Source organism: Apodemus sylvaticus, chromosome 5 (assembly GCF_947179515.1).
Source record: "Apodemus sylvaticus chromosome 5, mApoSyl1.1, whole genome shotgun sequence".
Classification (NCBI taxonomy): domain Eukaryota; kingdom Metazoa; phylum Chordata; class Mammalia; order Rodentia; family Muridae; genus Apodemus; species Apodemus sylvaticus.
The window spans coordinates 45,615,801-45,637,900 of NC_067476.1; the positions used below are offsets into that span (position 1 = coordinate 45,615,801).

General features: G+C 37.1%; 1 protein-coding gene across 6 annotated transcripts in view; it reads right to left on the reverse strand.

The window, feature by feature from the left end:
• LOC127685410 (sodium channel protein type 3 subunit alpha) overlaps positions 1–22,100 on the reverse strand; it is a 79,592-nt gene that overhangs the window by 40,403 nt on the left and 17,089 nt on the right. For 2 of the 6 annotated variants that reach the window (XM_052182596.1, XM_052182597.1), the window contains exons 10-14: positions 16,478–16,768; positions 9,844–10,044; positions 8,543–8,675; positions 7,451–7,689; positions 943–1,116 (exon numbers count right to left, since the gene is read on the reverse strand). In XM_052182596.1, the coding sequence (XP_052038556.1) occupies positions 943–1,116; positions 7,451–7,689; positions 8,543–8,675; positions 9,844–10,044; positions 16,478–16,768 (1,038 nt within the window). Of the gene's footprint in view, positions 1–942; positions 1,117–7,450; positions 7,690–8,542; positions 8,676–9,696; positions 10,045–16,477; positions 16,769–22,100 lie in introns of all 6 variants that reach the window. The other 4 variants (XM_052182594.1, XM_052182595.1, XM_052182592.1 and 1 more) reach the window with 2 other exon arrangements.

A 22,100-nucleotide genomic window follows, 5' to 3' on the forward strand; every position in this document is an offset into this window, starting at 1 on the left:
ATTTTAGATTTACTGATTCTCATTTTAGATTAACATCAAAAATTACTACTTTAATTACAGACACTGCTAATGCAGCCACCATCACTTCAGATTCTGCTCTAGAAACTGAAAGGGAATGTTGAAAATATGAATTATATTTTCCTCTTTAAAAGGTGTGAAATAAGATAATTCGATTTTTGAAAGCTTTTGTTCAATCTGAAATATATGTATACATATATATTTCAAAGAAAATGTAGATACTTTTAGCAATTATTTTTGCTATAATTCAAAGCATTTTGTGATATCATTATTTAATATACCAAATATATCAAACATTTTTATGCATTGGATTTATTTTGTTTTGTTTTGTTTTGTTTTTTTGTTTCGGAGACACAGTTTCATGTAGCCAAGGCTAGCCTCAAATATATAATTTATACATATTTATATATATAAATTTATTATATAAGTATATATATATTACAATATATCTGAGAGTAAATCTAGACTAGTTCTTCTGACTTTACCTCCCGAGTACTGGTGTTAGAGATATACACCACTATTCTGCATGCTTTCAGATACTTCCTCTAATAAGAACTGAGTTGATTAAAATCCTGACATTAACTAGGGCTTAACATTTTTTATTTGCATTTCTTTTTTTCCTTTTTCTTTCTTCACCTCAAAAAGATATAAAATGTAAACAATTTCAGAATATAAAACACACTTAGAAGGAACATATATGTTTTTTTAACATCTCCTACATATGGAATTGTGGAACATTTCAATCATTTTTATTATTCTAGAAAATATACTTATCTTGGCACCCTTAAATGGTTGTACATTTCCTGGGGATATTGACTTGTATAATTAAAAACGCTATTTCATGAGCTATGATAATTATATAAACACACATTTAAAAACAAATGCTACGCTAATGAGAGACGAGACATTAAGAGCAGAAGATACCAGTCTGAAGGACCGGAGCACGGACAGCCCCTCCACGTTTGCCAGGCCAAGCTCCATCAAGCTCAGGCTAACGATAATTCCATCAAAGATATTCCAGCCCTCTTGGAAATAATAATAGGGATCCATGGCAATGATTTTAAGGACCATTTCGGCTGTGAAGATCCCGGTGAAGACCTGGAGGGACACAGAGAGCAAACCTTGAGCAGCGCCAAGCACGGATGCTGCGGAACTGACCGAAGAGCGTCAAACCATAGCAAATCCAAACGACTGACTTCTAAACAAAACAAATCAATATCGACTTAGAAATTTCCCCACGGGCTGTCACTGTGCTAAATAGATTTATCTTACTTAACATATCAGCTGATTTCTTTGATTTCTCGGGAAAACAAACTTTAAAAACCTTTCACTGTGCATATTTTCCATCTGAGTCTGGATAATAGCTCTGGCATTACTGTCACTGTGGTACATTAAGCGTATACAAGAGAGTGCATTTACTTTTTGAAATAATATAAAAATGGTGCAAGACACGTTATTGGAAATAAATCCACATATTATTGTAAGTCTAAAAGTTATTTAAAATCGGTAAAGGTATACATTTAACTTGTAAATTTTGAAGTTTTTTTAAAAATGGGTTGCAGCTTGTTTCTGTATTTTACAAACATTCTTGAAACAAAAGATTGTCTGCCACAAATGTTTTGTAATAATGGTCTCTGGCTGCCTGCCTCAGAAGTAAGGTTAATAATTAATTAATAGAGAAAGGAACTGCAGACTTAATTGGAGTGAGCAGGAGAATCTTCTCAGCATTACACATCCATAATTAAGAATAACATGGTGAGAATGGAAGAAATGTGTATTTGACAATAGAAACAAATAAAACAGAACACATTAAACATTGATTTCAAACTTGAAACCACAAGCAATAAAAACATAAATGCATAAATGGGCTGGGAAATTATTCCTGCCAACATATTTTTAAATAGTCATCTTAACTCTTTATAGGTGAAGGGTCTATTTTATGATGGTAAGGTCAAAGTTACTAAAGTAAGTCAACATTTATCTTTAAGAAACTCTGTCAAAATAGATTTACTAGAATCATGTGGTATGTTAAAACATATTTCATTTTAAAAATCCAGACCCACTCTTATAAAAGTATGAATATAGCCAATATCTCATTTTACATTGTGCAAATATTTTAAATACCGATTTCAGAAACATACATTAACTGCTCTTAGTCATGTGTCATTCATAGAGAAATTAAATAAACTATAAGCAATGTGGAATGATGTTTTCATTTTGTAGGATAGTTCACCAGGGTTTTTTGTTTGTTTGCTCATTTGTTTGTTTTTACAAATATTTTCTACTTCAAGAATGAGTTCTTCTTCAAGCAAGTTCTTCAAATGAGTTCTAATTCAAATGAGTTCTAATTCAAACAAACTTGATTTCTGTAAAACTTTCAGAGGCAGATAGTACAGAGGCAGATAGTATTTAAAATAGGCTCCCTGGTAATAGAAATGCTTTAAAACAAGCTAGGAACACGTCAGCTAAAGGATAGCCTCAATATCTATTCTTACAAAAAATCAAAATTAATGTCTTCGGGTCTGCTGAGATGGCTAGCTCTCCCGCAGCGAGCAAATGCATAAGCCGGAGCCCAGCTTTCGTCAACTGTAATGCCACCATGAAACTTCTCCTTAAGAATATTTGAATGAACAATCTCATTTCAAAATTACAAGCATTTGCCCTAAATATTTCTAGTGTAGGACCCCAAAGCACTGGGAATGCTGCCATAATTTTCTGTAGTTTTAGTACTGTCAGGTAAATTGTTAAGGAATAGTTTTTCTAGCATAGTATGTTGCATAGACTGGCTTACAGGATCCCTATACGAGGAGCTTGAATTTTGAATTGGCCAGAAAATCTAGTAAACAAACAAACCAAAAGACAACATTATGTGAAAATATGGAGTAGCAGAGCGAGACTCAACAGAGATGTTGAGGTTTCCAGATACTTGAACTGAATCAATCCAGTCACCTGGGAAGAAATGTAATGTTTATGTATTGTAGAAACAAACTACAGAAAAGTGATCTCCTTGATCAAAGTCAAGCCAGAAGATTCCATAACCCTTTCCTGGTCTTTTGTTCTTAATCCCACTTACACGTTTACAGTTTCATATATAAATCACCACATAGTTATTTGAGAAACAGTAGGCTAGCCTATTGAAATTATCACACTTCAAGAGCTTCAATAAACTCCTAAAAAAGTGTAGCTATTTATCATCTATCATGTACAATTTAGGACAAGTGAACTCTTTCATTAAGACTCAGACTTGAGGTTCTTTTGACTTCTGCTTTTCTATCTGATTATCCTACCATCCAAATTGTATTATTCCTATACTTACATATGCAACCTGTTCCACATTGGAAGGCCATAAAAATCAATTTCCATCTATATTCTGGAAAATTTTGAAAATATTCCTCACTTATTCAATTTCCCCAACGTCCCAATATCCTGGAAAAAAATGTTAGGGCTAAGAGCAGAAAATATTTTTCCATCGACAATTCAGTGAAAGGTTTGAGAGGTGAATGGTGTGCTTGTGGGAGGAAGGAAGCTGTCTAGTGAGAGCGTGCTGGAGGCTAGGCACACTGCTAGATTCTTTCAGCTTACCTCATTTGACCTGCGCAGCAGCCTCAGAGATGGGTATCACAGCACCCATTTCAACAATAAAAGAGCAAAGCTCAGAGTGTTGTACATTTCCAGAGAGTATATTATTCATCTACAGTGACAGTTAAAATCTGGTCTTACTGGCTGTTGATGCTAAAGTGACTTATTTTGACAAAAGCCTGACTCCCAAAGCAGCCAATCAGTTGTTTATTGAGAATCTACAATGCAGACACAGTGGGAGACAACAAACCAAAAAGGGATGCAGGGTCTGCCACCAAGAAGTTCACATCAGATGGAAAAACCACAGCTTCTGGTGTAAGAAAGTTTATTAAGGTAAAGTTGTTCAACGTGGGCTGAATGCCATGGTAGAAGAGAAAGAGGAGTAAGAGAAACTGGGAAGAATATGATTTGCGATTCGAGAACATTCTAAATGTGGGACGTAGAAATCAATGAGCAGAGAGCTATTTAAATACATAAACTTCAGTGTGGCATTTGTGTGCTGTTGTGACAAGGCTTTTCTGATGTGGCTGAGGGGGGCTTATAAAGGAAATGAGACACGAGTGCCAGAAATATTTTTAAAGTTTTTAAGAGTACAAGATAAATACCCTGAAGGAAGAAATAATGGATTTTCATATCAAGTAGATATGGGAAATAAAGAAAACATTAAGTCCTGGTGGCTCTAACAATTCTACCTTTGGGGCTAGATGGCTCTGTTAAACATGGCACAAAACTGAAGCGAGAATGATAGCATTCTCATAAATAGTGGGAAGGCTGGCCATTCAGCTGTGACCATACAGTGCTTAAAGCAAGCCTTGGCCAATGACCCGTGCCAGCTGGGCACACAGAAAGGAATAAAGCTCATGCTTCAGACTGTATGATCCTTAAAGTGGCTGCTGGGATGTAAAAATATTGAGTGAAAAGCATCATAAATGATGTAAGGAGTGCAATAACCAGTAACAGAGGCCACAGAGTGAATCAGGAATGGAGTGATTGGCTTGATCAAAAAAAAAAAATCAAGAAAAATTCAGCATCACAGCATTATAGGTGTCAACATTGAAGAAAAGGTTGATGGTCACCTGCATCACACAGTACAGAGAAGATGAGGTGAGTTTTAAGTATGCATATTTATACCACTGTCTCCCCAACATCCCTTTCCATCCTTCAGGTGGGACTAATGTCTCCACTTGTGTGACTACTCAGGGACGGCCATGTTTTCAAATGGTCACACCTAGTCCTCCTTCCAAGGCTGGTGATACAGGAAGTGACTGTTAGTGAAAAATGCTCAACACGGTTCTATCTTGAAAACTTTGTGTTGGAATTCAAAAAGGAATTTATTTCTTTTTGATTGAATGATGTGAGAGATGTACCACCTGTAAGCTACTCTAGTTCTGAGAGATGCTACAAATGTTTGCACTGCCCCCAAGACTATTTCTGCATCCCGGCTGCATCATCACCCTTCATTAGGCTTGGTTCTTCATCTTTTGTGTTTGATGAGGCAACTCTATCCCCATCATTCAAGTGTTCTTCGGATAGTAAAAGGAAGATGTTAATTTAATAATATATGTAAGATCAACTATCAAGTTGAAACTTGAGGGAAGAGAAAATAGGAATGAAGTGGAATTGGGCAGAAGAACAAAAGTCTAATATTTTGGGGAATTGGGTATCTAACTTACAAACAATGAGTTAGCCTTTACAACCTTCACACTGAAGAGACTCATGAGGCTCAAGGTTTAACTTCCAAAATGCTTTTCAACTATCAAGAACCTTAGGACTTGTTTTCACCCACCTTCCCTCCCTATTTTCTTCTCTCCATCTCTCTTCCTTTTCTTTTGAATCAGCATCTTATTATGAAGTCCATGCTGGCCTAGGAATCATGGATCATTTGGATTTTTAGTGTGTTCCAGCATGCCTACTTCTGATAATCCTATTTTGAAGGCACAGTCATCATTAGGGACTTTATGTCCCTAAAGATTGGGGATTTCTAATGCAAACCTGATAGGAATAATAAGAAAAAACTGTTTCATAGAGTGCATTTGTTGGTCACAATTGGAGATCCTTGCAATTTAAAGCCCTGATTAGAGTTCTTTGATCAGAAAGAATAATGTGATCAGCTTCACCCCTTAACAAGCCAAGTAACACCCACTTTCATTTATGACTCCTCAAAGGAGAGTTATATGTTCCAGTTAGCAAGTGCTTCCCAGAAACAACAGTAAAGAATCATTTAGCCCAAATAGTTTGTGGGAACATTTCTGGGTCTTAGGCATTGAGGATTCATTGGAGGAAAAGGAGGAAACTCATAATGATTCTCTTTTTCTCTTCCATATAGTATAAGCATTAATTAGTACTAGATTCAATACATTCAATTATAATGACAAACTTATGTCTAAATGCAAAAGGTTAAAACATTAAATCTCTACTGAGTGACCACTACTGAATGTTTCAAAGAGGAGGCTAGCCAAAATCAAATAGATAAAAGTATTTATGCCTTTGGTGGTTTTCTTCCATGGACTTCTGTGGGCGACCAAAGAAAGCCCTGGGTATATGAAGGCTTGAATGATTATGTATTGTTGACATGAGCCACCAAGTCAAGAATCCTAGTCTCAGAACCATGGGGAAAATGAGCAAAGCCTTGAGAGTGAGGCTCCAAAGAAGGGCAAAGCCTTCCTCTGGTCCATGATGGATGTTGATAATGTGTCCAGAAAGCCTCTACCATAGTTTCTGTCTACCCGATGTGTACAACCTGAAGACTGGTTCTCAACAAAGACTGTTTCTACTGAGATTGACTAAACATGCCTCCTTGATTCAGCTGCGTATAATAACCCTGCCTCATTGTTTACCTGTGTATCAGAACCCTACCTCCTTGTCCAACCATATGCAACTGCTCCACCTCTCTTTTCAACTCTATATAATAAACACACTGAACCTCAGGGGCTAATGTTTCTCTATCCAAGAACCCAATCCACTGAACCCCAGCTAATCTGTGTCCATGTGTCTGTTTACTTTTCTTTTGTTCCTGACTGTTTCAATCAGGCCCATCCCTGGAGCCTTGCTGGGATGCAACAGCCTTCACAGCAAGATAAACCATCCAGGTGTTTGCTTACTGAAGATTAAATATCAAAATATCTATCAGTACTTTATAATTGGCAATGAACTCTACACTGAGTTATTTGTGAGTCACAGGCCTAAGGATGATGTTAAAGATATGTTATAAGCTGGTAAAATGATTTTGAATACTACAAAGTACCTAGAAATAAAATAGAATGTGTCAATGTTGTCAAAACCAAATTATAGGCATATTTGGGAAAGAACAGATTAACTGATGCCAGTTTTAAAGTCTGAAAAAAATGGGAATGTTACTTGTTTGAAAATACATCTTAGTATAATCTTCCTCATGATCACTTACCTTCCCATACTGAAAGTCCTACAAATGCATTTTACCAATTATTTTTTATGGGTTGATTATCACTGAAGGTACTTATTATTAGCCTATTCACTTCTAAATGATTATGCCTTTTAAAAGTAGAAATTGATTCTTTGGCCATTTTTTCAATGGGTGAAGAAGACCCTGTAAATTCCAAGCTTGTGGATCTCACGTTTCCTTTGGGCCTTCATTTCCAGTATGTAATCCTTCACAGCGTGAGGAGTTGTTAGTGATTAGACACCATGGTTAATCTGCTCAGATACGGTCCTACATAATCAGCCTCAACACAGATGAAATTCAGATTCTACCTGAGGGGCACTGTCATGTTCCTTTAGATGTTTCTTCTCGTGAAGAAAGGAGATACAGTTTTCCGTTTGGTACGGCACAGATGGCTTTTCTTTGCTGCACCGCTCCCTCCCCTAAGGCACTTACCAGGTTCCCCACAGTCAGCACACTGCTGAACTGGTCAGTCATGGGGTAGTGCTCCATAGCCATGAACAGTGTATTTAACACGATGCAAATCGTTATGGCAAGATCGACAAACGGATCCATCACGATCAGATTCACAAGATGCTTCACTTTCAGCCACGCATCGCAGCAGTCCCAGATCAAAAACACGTTGGCAAATCTATACCAGCATGGTGGGCACTTCTGTCTAGATTCCTCAAGTTCTGGTGGGTAACAAAGAAGAAAAACATTAAATAACAGTAAAAATTAATTACTGTTCCTCAGAAATGACATATTGTTTGATAAAACATGCTTATTCATGAGTTTAGAAATGCACAGTACTGGGATTAATAGACTATATAGAAAACAATCTTACATTATTACGTATGGATATCTATAAAATGTTTATTAAAATGCATGCTGATACTGACCTGCTTTCTCTTAATACAATCAAGTGCTTTAATTTAATATTTGACCTCAACATAAGTAATAATGAAGCAAAAATTGTAATGTATCACTATCAAATAATACTTGAAAAAGAAACTTTAAGGGGATTTTAAACAGTGAATAAAATCACCAAACGTTTGTGTCAAGTGTCCCTTAGAGGATTTTTACAATTATGAATACAGATGATAGACAAAGCACATTTTGGGGACCCTCATTTGAGTGGAACATAGGCTTGGCTTTGTCTGACTCATTGCTTCCTCTCGCTAACCCTGACATCATTGACCTTTATACACCCAGTTGAAAGAAGGAAGGGTTTACTCTGTTGGGTAATATAACACCAGAAAAAGTCTTCAATGATATGAAATCAAGGTGGAGAAATGCCACTCTATAGGCAAAGTAAAAATTCAAGTGAAAGAGAACTAGGTTAATACTCATTTTTATAAGCAATATGAAAGATGTACTCTCTCTCTTTCTCACACACATATACATATACATCATATTCATATACATATACATGTACATGTACATATATCACAATTTTAGACTTGAAAATCCATTAGACTGTTTGCAAAAAGAACCTGTGGTTTGGAGCAGCCAATGTAAAGTAGACGCGCACGGTCTGCATCTTACCCTCCATGGTGTTGGTCAGTATACTGGCTATGCTCATGGCTCTTTGTCTTCCAGAGGAATCCTCCAGCATTTCCATCGAAATCTGGTAAGAACTGAGCCTTCTCTTCCTGACTTCTGTTTCAGTGGTGGTACCCTGCAAACCAAATACTGATGGCTCAAACCACCCTTCTCCATTGACAACACAAGAATATATAGCATCTCTCTTGAAAAATCATGCTTCGTGCAAGTTTTTTTCAGGTAAGAATCTCAAGTAATAAGACATTAAGATACTGAATAGATTATCATATTCTATAAACATGTTTTTTTAGAAGACCACAGATCCTTTGACAAGAGTTCACTGGCTAGAAGCAATTTTATAAAGCAACTATTTTACGCAAGCATTTTAAACAACATAGCAACGTTTAGGGGGAAGGTTTTATAAGCATGCTGTAATTAGTTTTTCATTCAAATACAAATTATCTTCAACTTATAGCAGCGAGGAATAAGTCAATCTTTCCACAAAACTAAATAGAATTATATAGTCTCAAGGCTGGATTATTTTCTTTGAGGCTATATTGACATATTGACATATATGGGCCATTTTTCCATGCACAACCACAGATGTACAATGGAATGTGTGTGCTTTCCTGAGATTTATTTATTCCCATATGCCATTTCATCAACACATTTTATTTTGGAATATTTTTTCAAATAACACTATAATATCGACAGATGTCTAAAACTGTCCGTCCTCAATACATGAGTCATTACAATATTTAACTTTAAGAATGCAAACGTTTCAGAATAAGACCTGATGTATGATTATATAACTTAAGGGAAATATTAATAATGAAGATTTGATTGTGAAAGTGCTCATTATTTTGTATTTGTAATAAATCTACTGAAGTTGTAGATTTGTGCTGTATCTCAGATTTTGAGTACTTTTGACCTAAACAGCTAATAGTTTCACACAAGTCAAGTTTGGGGATTTTTGGTTTGTTTGTTTTGCTGTTTTGATTGTTTGTTTTTGTTTTGTTGTTTCATTCATTTAACCATGTTATGGTTAAGCACTTTCATTTGGAGGAATTAGGACAGAACAGGTTCATCTGCCCAGGCCTGGAGATTTTTTTCAACTGAAGTAAAGTGTCACTACTAGCTGGTTTATGTATTTTCACCTCTGGCGGAAGCTGTCCAGTAGGTGACATAAGAGCTGAGGATCCACCCACCAAGGAAACCACACCATTGCAATCCACTGTGCTGTGCATCTTCCCATTTGCTGGAAGCCCTGGCATCATCCTGGATGACATACTGGCCTGACTAACGTTACTGTTGCGTCGCTCTCCAGGTCTGTGCGGCACAAACAGTGAGTCTCTCCTGCTCTCGCTATCTTCAAAGGTGCTGTGCTCATCATCCGCGAAGTCATTCTCAGACCCCACGTCCTTCGCCCGACCTCTGAAGCTGAAAAGGCTTGTTTTGCTATTGCGTCTTGGGGAGAACAGGGAGCCACGGATACTCAAGAGAGACTGAGGAGAAAGCAAGGAAGGAAGAGATCGGGAACAGGGGCAGGGTGGGACATAATTGTTTAATAAAAAAAAAATCTTAAGATTTGCAGAAACTGTTTTGCTTTTGGGTTGCTGTCAACTTTTTTCTTAAATACAGGTAAATGGAATTCATAGGGACACATAGGTTTCCTTTTTTGATATTGAAGACCACAGTGCAAACATCAGGATACATTTCATTATAAATCATGCCACTCTAAGACTCCCAATTCACAACTGACTAAATTCACAAGCATTTCATCTAAGCTTAGCTCTGGAACTGTGAGATAGAGTGTGTTATCACAATTGGAGGGGAGAGGGCGGGGGTACACAAGTAAGAGGTAACTTTCACTGCTCAGTTCTGTGATCTGGAGGGCACACAACTTGGAAAAAAAGTTGCCTTGAGACTGTTAGTTCAGATTCTAAACATTTATATCAAATTCTAATAATAATTAAATTGTCACCTTGATAACTACAGTACTAAAAAAGATATCATTGTATCCATGTTCTCCTCTAACTTCTAGCTGGAAGGTCTCTAGACCCATTTGTCTCTACCCCCAGGGGAAGCAATGCCACAGAACTTATCTTCCAGATGATCCAACCATTTCCAACAGGACGATCAGCAATTCACTTGATCTGAGGGTCTGTGTGTCACAGCAAATGTAAGAGGACTTTCAATGCACTCTGTGGTACTACTCTGCCTACTAAAAATTTAGCCCTAGCTTAAAAAACCAAGGTATATAACAGGACTAACTGGAACAAAGAGGATGATTCTTATGTCTTCATGTTAATTCCAGTAACGAGAGCTAGGCTATTCACAATGAAGACACCTTGGGCTTTTTTTTTTATTTCCCTTCCTGTTCTGGGTAATGTAACCCTGCCTCACTCACTCAGCATTGGCTAGGAAAGCCTACCCCACTGGGCTACAAATACGTTTATCGTACACATTTACATATAAGGCAATAAACAATTCCCTAATACCAGAAAATAGGATGTAGCTTATATCCATCTTTGACTCTTTGAATGGGTTTTAAACTGCCTTGAATAACTCAGGATTAATTTTACTTTGGTGATAGTTTTTAAAAAATACTCCTGGTCAAGCAATGGAATATTTGTTTCCTCTCCCCATCATTAATAATGGTATTTCTTTTTGCTTCCTTTCTTGTTCCCTTATTTCTTGCCCCAACTCTCTTCATAACCACTACAACTATACACACACACACACACACACACACACATACACACACATAAACACACTTAAATGCACATGCACGCACCATGTAGCTATGTCTGAAACACTGCAGCAGGCACATGCTTACTGTACTAGCCCTTGGGAAGCAGAAGCAGAAAGATGGAGAACTGTAGGCCAGTCTCTATTGCACTGCAAGATTCTGTCTCAAAAACAAATCAAATCAAAACAGAAGAGATTGATATATATATATACTAATATATTGACATACAGTTAATCAAGCACTGTCAGCAACTGTTTTGCACTTCCATTTTCTCCTTCAATATAAAGTCAAATATAATCTTAGTGGAAAAAAACATAGGAAAAACAGATTCAGTTTGTTTTTGTTTTCCTTTCTTTTTTATTTCTCTGCCTAATTAGCCTAGACTGATTATCTTGGGTCTCATTTTGTTTTTTAAATTTTATTCGATATATTTTTTATTTACATTTCAAATGATTTCCCCTTATCTGGTTCCCCACTCCCCGAAAGTCACATAAGCCCCCTTCCCTCCCTCTGTTCTCCCACCCATCCCTTCCCACTTCCCTGTTCTGGTTTTGTCTTATAGTGCTACCCTGGATCTTTCCAGAACTAGGGGCCACTCCTCTGTTCTTCTTGTACTTCATTTGAAGTGTGGATTACATTTTGCATATTCCAGTTTTCCAAGCTAATATCCACTTATTAGTGAGTACATACCATGATTGATCTTTTGAGACTGGGTTACCTCACTTAGTATGAAGTTCTCCAGCTCCATCCATTTGCCTAAGAATTTCATGAATTCATTGTTTCTAATGGCTGAATAGTACTCCATTGTGTAGATATACCACTCCTGGGCATATAACCAGAGGATTCCCCAGCATGTAATAAGGATACATGTTCACTATGTTCATAGCAGCCCTATTTATAATAGCCAGAAGTTGGGTCTCATTTTTAACTCTATGTGTTAAACTTTTCCCAGATGACTGCCTTTGTCCTTTGGAACTTCTTAAAAGGAACTTTTCATTCTGAAATGTGTCTTTTGTTGCATAAATTCTCTACAGGACCCGGTAGCTGTAGGGTATGCTGAACTGTACTGTGTCTCCACAACAACCAGTTCAAACAAGAGCATGTATGGATCAGTGCCAGGCACAGGTTAGACTGATTTCTTACCCAAGGACTTAAAAGCAGTGTTCTTCACTTTAATACTGACATACTTAATTCCACTCTTGACATGTATAATAAAATGTTGGCTATAGGAGACTGAGTGCTTTGAAACTTCCCATACAAATCACTTTGTACATTGCAAGCAGTATTTTGAGGGGTAATTAAATTTGGAGTTTTGAGTACATTTACATATACCAAGAAGAATTTATTTGCTGGAAACAAAATTTCACGATGGGACAGTTTTTAGAAATAGAGCCCTCATGAATAGATGAATGCTTTTCTGAGTTGTACATCACAGAGTTTGTTCCCCTTTTATCTCTTCTGAATGAGGCCATTTGCCCTCCCACTCGTAAGGCTCTCTCAGAAACCAGGATGAAACCATCTTCATGTTATAGCCTTGAGATTATATGTCAAAATACAGATCTGTATAAACCACCCAGACTGCAGTGCTGGGTTACACACATGCGCGCATGCGCACACAAACACACACACATACACACACACACACACACACACACACACACACCCCACATGGTGATGACGTAGTAGATGTGATTATGTAACTTGGGTTTTCAGTCCACCTTCCAGCCAACTCTAAACTCTAAACATCCAGGTGGATCTCTATACCCAGAGAAGTATAAACTTACATTTCTCTCTGGTTCATCGTAAATTAATTTCCAGGAAGGTTAAGTATAATAATCTTATTATACCTGTGTTCTAAAACTGTCTCTGGAAGTGAGAATCTGCTTATGTCACAGTCCTTGGGGATATGTGGTATGGTTTTACATCTATAACATATCTGAACATGCCTTAAACTGGCATGCTTTTCTGTCTGGGTATTTTTCAGAGGCAGTCTAGATCTTTGAGTTTATTTGAACTTCTTTTCACTCTTTGGAAAGTATAATAATGGGTGTGGGCACAGCTTTCAAGGCAACAGAACCAGAAAAAGAAGATAACAAAAATAGTATTCAGAGAAAATAAACCAAAAATAACACCCTTGTAAGATGCGGCAGAGTTAAGGGAATACCCGCAGCTGTGGCAAGCTTTTTTCTAGAGAAAGCTTTTATGCTGAACTAAAGGACCATTTCTCCTTGCCTCATGCTTTTCAGAACATAAATTACAGGTGTTGGCTTCATTTTGTTTTCCTCTGTTCTAAAAAGATAAATGCGTGGACTTTTTCTCAAATTTCAATAATGAAAGAGAATGTGCAGGTACTGATTCTCGGTGACATAAACCGGTAAATAAGGTCCAAATTCAATATGGGTTGTGAACCATGAACAAGACACAGGGAATTTACAGGTGTTTTAGTAGACTTTGTAGAATGAGTATTTGTTGGAAACACTCATTTTGTGCCACATCTCAACTTAAATACATCACCACTGATATATATGGTTATAGCTATAAGGCCCTGATTTAAAAATACACAGTCCCAGTGTGTCCAAACATCAGGGATATAAGTCCTGAGGAAGAAGCTCTCCATTGTATATTTAACTAATTTCATGATGTACAACGACTGTGCTATGCCTATAAAGGTAAAGAATGCAATAAATGTAAAATAACATTCAAGTTCACATCAGTAGAGGAAAACAGGGTGCCCATAATTAATGGTTTCTCTGCTGTGATATTCTCAGGAGCTTTTACTTCAGGAGATCAATATTGTTTGGAAGAGTATGCCAAGTCTATTAGGGTTTGTGTTTGTTGTCCCTGTTGCCTTCCCAGACGCTCTTTTTTTTTTTTTTTTTTTTTTTTTTTTTTTTTTTTTTTTTTTTAGAAGAGAAAGCTTTTCTGACACTTACAAAGAAAACACTTTAAAGAGTTTCTGGCATGGTTCTGCTTGAGAGTACTGTATTAATGGCTTCTTTTGCAGCTAGATTTGGAGATTCGGCACTCATCAGTATTTCCTTTACGTTCGAAGGCCTATGCACTCAGCTATCTATCCAACTAACTCAGCATCATCTATAATCTTTCATCCATCTATCTACAGCTGCACAAGGACTTGTTCAAATGCACGCACTGCTTTTGCTTTTAGTGTTCAAATATTAACTACCAGCTACCTTCCTTCTGCTCTTCCCGCTCTGTGGTTCCCCCACCACCAGCTACCCACCCTCTGTGAGGGTTGTGATCGTATTCTCACATGAAAATTCTGCATCATCCCTTCCACCAAACCTGGAAGGGGATCCCATGGTATATCTTCTTCCCTTGACCCCTCCAAAATCTTAGAATGTCATTTCAAACCATCCAACTTAAACTTTTATCATCAATTATATTTATCATCATCCAACCTAGTATGCAACATGTCTGACATGATTACTACATCAACCTTTAGAATGGAGTTCCAGTATATCAGTGAATGGAATCTGGGTGTTCATTAAGGAATTTTCAACATCTAGGGAGCTTTCTGTCACATAAAAGGCAATTGTGATGATTAGTGCTAATTCTCAAATTAATAGAATCTTGATCACCTTGAGAATGGACCTCTGAATATTTGTGTAGAGGCTTATCTTAATTGAGTTGATCAAAGTGGAAAAAAAAAAAACCCAACAACAATCCTAAGTGCGAGTGGCACCATGCATGGCCTGAGTCCTCAACTGAAGGGAAAGAGAGAAAGGTAGCAAGCAAAAGAATCATGGCTCTGTTTCTCGACTATGGATGCCATAGAATCCTGCAGCTGTTTCCAGCTCCCGTTTGACTTCCCTGCAAGGATGCTATAACCTGGATCCGTAAGCCAGAATAAACCCATTCTCACTTACGGTACTTTTGTTATCACAGCTACTGGAAAAGAAACCAAGACAGTGCTTAATAAATATTTGCTGCTTGAAAAAGGTAATGTATACATTTTTTTTAGACAAGAAGGGAAATTATCTCACTTTCGAAGACATACAGTTGTCTTGCAAACATCAGCAATGTGCATGTGCCTTCATAAATGGTTGAAATCACTCAACACTTTTATAGCCTCTTTCATTAGATGTCATCAGTTTTAATTTTTCCTTAATTACATAGGATTCCTATATATTGCTTACATAGTTTTTTAAAACAGTGAGTTTGAGGATAGAGCTGTGAATTCAAGGACAGTTTGGGCTGTAGAGTGAGACCCTGTCTAAAAGTGAATGATATGAAAACTAGAAAATAACAAAGTATTCTGCTGTAATGAAATTTGTGATTGCCATTTTCTTTTTGTCAAAGTTTTATGACAGTCACTGCTAATTTCCTTGAAATATTGTTCCTTATTAAGAGGATGTTGTACTCTGTGCTTGACTTACAGATTTTCATTTGTTTGATTTTGCTTTAAATTGGTTCTTTAATATCCTCCTCAAGGCATTGATGATTGTGTATAGTTTTTTAGTAAAATTAATATAATTTCAAGAGTTTGTAGTTTATGGCACACAATGTACTAGCAGATAAACTCCAAAGTACAATGGCATTATCTCTATTTTCAGTACTACTTACTGTTTGAATTCTGTAACCCTTATTTAAGTTAAAAAAGTCAAAACTACTTTGTTGTCTCTGGCCCAAAAGATATGCTAAAACTGGTACTGTGAATTGGATGGTTGGCTTTAATTCCCACCACTAAATGGCTAACTTTAACGTTCCCTCTTCAAGAGCAGTTAGCTTGTAATTCTTCCTTCCTATGTAACATGTCATGATAATGGAGACTCCTAAGTTTTCATGCTAAAGAAAGATGCAGGTCTTGGGACACTCCTTTCCAGAACTCATATATATGTTATAATATTATCTCCTATCATCAAATAAGTTTCATAAAGAAGCCAAGTTTATCAGAGCACTTAAAAAGGGAAAACAGAATAGAGGCTTCCTGTATAATCCCAGTGGAATATCTGGAGAAACAGGATATACTTTAAAAAATTCAATGACATGCTCTCAAAATTGTAAAATGTTTGACAATCATCTTAAAGCTTTGCCTGAATCGACTTTTCAAAATTCCTAAGACAATTAATGACTCAATGGTGCCAGCACCCTGTCACGCAAAGGACACATGACAGAGATCTATCAAAACCCGATGCAGTGATTTACAGATCATCAGACCTCGATACCTGATGGGGAGAGCACAGCTTCTTGTCTCCGGTCAGCGGGTTCCCATCCAGGGAGAACAGGAAGCTTCTTCGCTTGACACTGTCTTCTGATTCAGACTTGGGAAACCTGTCTCCTTCGGTTCTGTGGTTTCCCTCCGAGTGTTCCCTTTGTCTTCTCTTCTTCCTCCGGTTCCTCCACTCCTTGGCACTCTTGGAGCTCAACTTGGAAGCTTCTGAAGAACTCTCCAGAAGTTCTCCTAACCCTCCGATCCCACTGAAGTCTCTGGATGCTGCGGAGGCTGCAGCCACTGCCTGTTGAGAATCAAGGCAAGAAGCTTATTAGAGTAAGCGCCCAGGGACAGGAATGCCGGCCAGCCTGCTGCGACCTATAATCAATAGGAGAGAGAATCCTGTATAAAGGTTAACTTAACAATAACCTTTACCTTTTAAAAAGGCGTAACACAATGTGCATTAAAGCAAGAACAGCCCAGTGTAGCCTCTGCTTTAATACTAAATTCTCTGGAGGTTAGTTCAGGAGACATTTGCTGACCTCAAAGAACTTGTCTACATTAAAAGCACCTGTTTCCTCCGAGGTAGATCCTCTTTGACCACTATCCCTCTTCTCTCCTCGGGGACTATTCCTCTTCTGTGTGACACTGAATAAGCTCATGGTCCTGTTTCATTTGTTTGCTTTTCTTTGAATTTTGTGACATTTAAAGCTTAGGGTGTGGTGGCATACATTTGTAAGCCTGGCATTTGGGAGGCAGAGAAAAGAGGACAGGGGGAGGACAGGGAATTTGAAGCCAGCCTGGGCTACATGGGCCACATCTCAAACACAACACAAGCCCAAACCTTCAGTCTGTGGTACTTTTACCTTACATAGAAGGGTCATCATGGTCTGGCCAGTTTTCATCTTTGGCTTGGGTTACACCTAGTCCTCTGCTTTAATGCAAGACAGTGCAGCATATCACTTTCGGTTGTAAAATTTTAAATGTTTACAAACTTCATGTTATAAGTGATAAGCATATCAGTAAACAATTCACTATTTTTTCCCTTAAAAGTATGAGAATATCCCATATATTTTCTTTGTATATCTCCGCATCATGCATTCTTATACATTTTTAATTTCTGGATTTATCAATGAAACAAAGCCAGATCTGTGGTTTATAAAAAAAAAACATGGGAAATGTTTTACATTTTTATTGTAAGAATAATAATTTTAGGCTGGAAATGGCTTAACCATGACTTATCAAGGACGTGCAACAAGACAACATGTATTGAGCCAAGTGCCCATTAAATATGTTCCTGTTTTTAAACAGGAGCTCAGAGTAGAAAAGGTTAAATTAGGAAAATATTGGTCATATTTTTTGCATGTGTCATTACCAAGTATAAATAACTCTAATGTATCTACCATTTTTTCTATCTTCCTCTTGGAAGTCACATGGACATTTCACTCTTTCCTTTACAGTGGCTGGTGTGACACAAGACTCAGTTCTCAGCAAATGTTTGGTGAGCAAAAATTTAAAAGGCATCATACAATCAATTGTGTAACAATGGTGTAGAGTGGGGGACAGCCTAGCCTTGGTTTTCAAGATCTCATGGATGGCTGTGTAAGAACGGTGTGTGTCGGGACGCTATGCTTTAGAAAAGGATACAAGTAAAACCTGTTTAATAAATTTTGCCATCACTGTGTGCTTTGTCCCTTCCTGAGAAGAAGCAAGCACCTCTTCAATAATTTTGTCTTTTAACTTGATGTCCACTAAAATAAAAGCCTTAAACTGAAACACACCATGTTGCAGCATCTCTGGGGTCAGCAGGATCTCAGTGGGTGTTGGATACTGAGTCCCATCTTGAATTTGGATATGTGTTAATATTAAACACTGAACCCATGAAGGGTCCCAGATTTAAACACTGATGTGAGGCAAGGCCTACATGTAGTAACTGAAACCTTTCCACAGTATTTAATTGTTTATAACATGGTATGATAGTAAGACAGTCAATATTCCTTTGGATTCTTGGTTGTCCATCATTTGTTAAATTTTGCAGACAGATGAGAAATAGTGAAGATGCTGCAAAATATAACCATTTCTGTGCAACAAAGCAAGCCAATAAAGCACTTGTTGCTAGCAAGTCACAGTACAGAGTGTGTTAGGGGTAAGAGGTGCATAATAAGTATTGCTGAGTGAATGAATACACAAGTATCTTTGCTCTAGCCAAATAAAGTCCTAGTTTTCCTTGCTTCCTTGAGGAGACGCAGACACAGAGATGCCAGAGCCGATCATTTATTGACTTGTTTGTCCCTGGAAATGTAGGAAGTAGTGCTAGTACCCTCTGGCCACGGTCCTGAAATGATCATTCACTGAAATCACTTCTGGAGTTTGTTTTGCATATGACACAATTTCCCTGCCTATTCTCAGGAACAGTTCAAACAATTTAAAACCAAAACAGACTTTTATTTTAAGGCAACAAAAGCAACCTCCGACACAACACATTTTCCATGTCACCCATCAGCTCACATCTGTCACTGGTTGTCACTGACTCTCAGAGCTTGGCCGACTCCCTCAAAGGCAGATGTTTCCTTTCGATGCTCATGTCCGTGCACCTGTTTATGCCCAACCTTGTGATGCTGCCAACTTCCTGCTTGCTTGGATTAATAGTCAATTGTTCACAACTAACATTCTAAATTCCTCTTATAACCAATAACAAGTTAGTGCTTAATGTTTGAGTAGGTGACATTTTTTTAGGTCAGTTCTTTATGACTCAGACTGTATAATTTATACTATAAGTTCTTAAAAATACAATCACATGACTAATCCTTTATTTTAAACATGGAATCAAGTTAAAAACCCATTCAAAGTCATAAGACATTAACTATACCTGAAGGTCTACCATTTTGTAGTAGATCAACTAAATATCATGATTTCAAATTGCATCCTATAGCTTTCTCTAATATTTTCCCAGTAGACCTAATGAGCCTAGAATAGGGTAAAGTGGTTAGTATTGAAGTTTAAAAGTCAGTAATTAAATACAGGATAGGATTATAGGGATTGAGGATAGAATACTTTGGTCTCATGTTAGCTTTTCCATTTTTAAAACTTGCATTTGATTTTGTGAATCCACTGAGCTGAGTACATTTCTCTTCTACAAAACAAGTAAGCTTACAGGACCCTTAACAAACATTAAATACAATGAAAGCAATGCTGTGTTTCATGAGGTCATTGGCTAGAGGGCATGTTCTAAAGGGTTCTAGGCAACGGAAAGGCCTGGGCTTCATTGAGGTACACACAGCCCCATGGTGTACCAAGTAACTTTCTGTCCCACTCCCCCCATCATTCACCAATCATTAGTAACCATGTTATCAGTAAAAAACTAAAATGGACTTGGTACTCTGATTTCCAATGCTGCCTCCTTTAAGCTATGTTTTAAGTGATGGAAAACTAACATTATATCCAATCATGATTTGGCCACTGCAATCCAATAATTGATAATTTAGTGGAGGATGGCACATTTTAGATTCTTTAAACATGAGGTAGACAACCAGCTCTTTTAAACTCTTATTATTTATAAAAGTCTAAACCTAGCTTAGCATTTCATTTCTCAAGTATAAAAGACTGTACATTTTAAATTCTAAATGTCATATTTTACCACAAAGTGGCTGTATTTCAGGGGAAACTAACTCTTTAAACTGCGTTATCAATGTAGCACCTACAAGTAACTCAGGATTGTGGAAAATTTAATTTTTGATTCTATAATTCCAATTATGCACTGTAATTCAAATGATCATGAAAAGATCCATGCCTATTCATCTGAAACAAATATAGAAGCTCTTAAAAAGCTGGTAGGTGAAACCATTTTACATGGACTTCTACTTCTGGTGCAGCTGGAATAGCAGGAGCTATATTTGCCCTCTCCTGAGATAATAAATAAGATGAAAAGGTAGGTAACATGATGGTTCTGAAGACACTAAAGCTCTAGTCAAGATGTTCTAAAACATTTCCCAGTCATTTGGTAAAGCACCAAAGCTCCATTAGAGCTGAAAGTTATAAAATCTTGGACTTGTAGGTGGAAATGCAGTGGAAGGGTAGGTAGAGCTAAGAAGGCAGGCTAACAGGAGTGGCTATTGTTCACAGAACAGGCACATAAGGAAAGGGCTAAAGAAGAAAGAACTGTAGAGCTTTTCTGAAGTCCACATTGAGTACTCAGCTCTCTCTCTCTCTCTCTCTCTCTCTCTCTCTCTCTCTCTCTCTCTCTCTCTCTCTCTGTGTGTGTGTGTGTGTGTGTGTGTTCCTGAGGTGAATATTAGAGAGAAGGCATTCTCCATGCACACTAAGCTATGTGTGTACTGACCACTTGCATTGGTAAGCATTTCATTTTAAAGAACAGTGAGTGGAGTATTTAGGAAGGGTTGTCATGCAGTTGTGGGTGACTAATCATCTTTACATTAAATACTACTCTGGTCCTATCTGCCAAAGCTTCAAATGTTAGAAGATATGAAATGGCAAATTGTTAATTCATGTTGGAACTGTCTCATCACAAGGACAAAGGATTTTTACATGAATACAAGAATATCTGGCAATCCCCAAATTGAACTTTCTAGAAATCAATTGAGGATTTTCAGAACTTTAAAAAGGAAAAAAATGAAACACATGATAAACACAGAAAAAAATTAAGCAAAGCATACCAAAACCAGAAACAGACAAGAGACAAAGACATTAAAGTGATGCTACAACTGCGCTATACATGTTTAAGAAACTAATCAGGGACAGCCATAATGTTTGATATGAAAAGTACACTAGATAAAATTAACGGCAAATTAGGCAATATAAAAAAGGTGGTCAAGTGGAAGATATTGAGATAGAAACTATCTAGTCGGAAATAGAGATGCTTAATTTAAAACTCAAATATCTTTGAAAAATATTAGTATAACACAGTCATCTATAAAACTATAAATCCACAACAGTCCAGAGAGTACAGCACTGGTGTAAGAGTCACTATAACAAATACATCAGCTAGCCAGATTAGAGTGTACAACCAGATACACATATGGGCACTGACTATTGACAAAATGCCAAGTCTGTTTAGCAGAGAAATGATATTGTTTCCCAAAATGGCTTTGAAATAATAATCTGCCTATGTATATAAAACAGAATATATACAACTAACATTTTACACCCCACATTCATTTAGAATGTGAATTGAGCACAAGGTAATGCAGAAATGTGTATACCTTTGGGAGACAATATAGGGACAAATTTGAGGTGCTTATTTTAAAACAGTTTAGATGCCATACGAAGAGCATTAAATCTAAAAGTAAAAATTCAAAGAAATGTAATAAACTCTGCTTAAAGAAAATAAAACCATTTGCTTTAAACCTATTATCAGAGGAATGGAAAAACCGCTCCAGCAAAGCATACATATGTCAAAGACTTGTGCCTATAGTGCATAATGACTGACCATGTCAGACTCAGTAAGAAAATAAACAACCTGAAAAATGAAAACAAAGCCAAACAAAAGAAAAAAGAAAGAAGATAAAATGTATGAAGGTTTCAGGACACATTTCAGAAAAGAAAGGCACAGAAGAAAAAGAAAAGCACAGAAAGCTTCGTTAGTTGTTAGAAAAGTACAAATTATAACTGTAACGAAA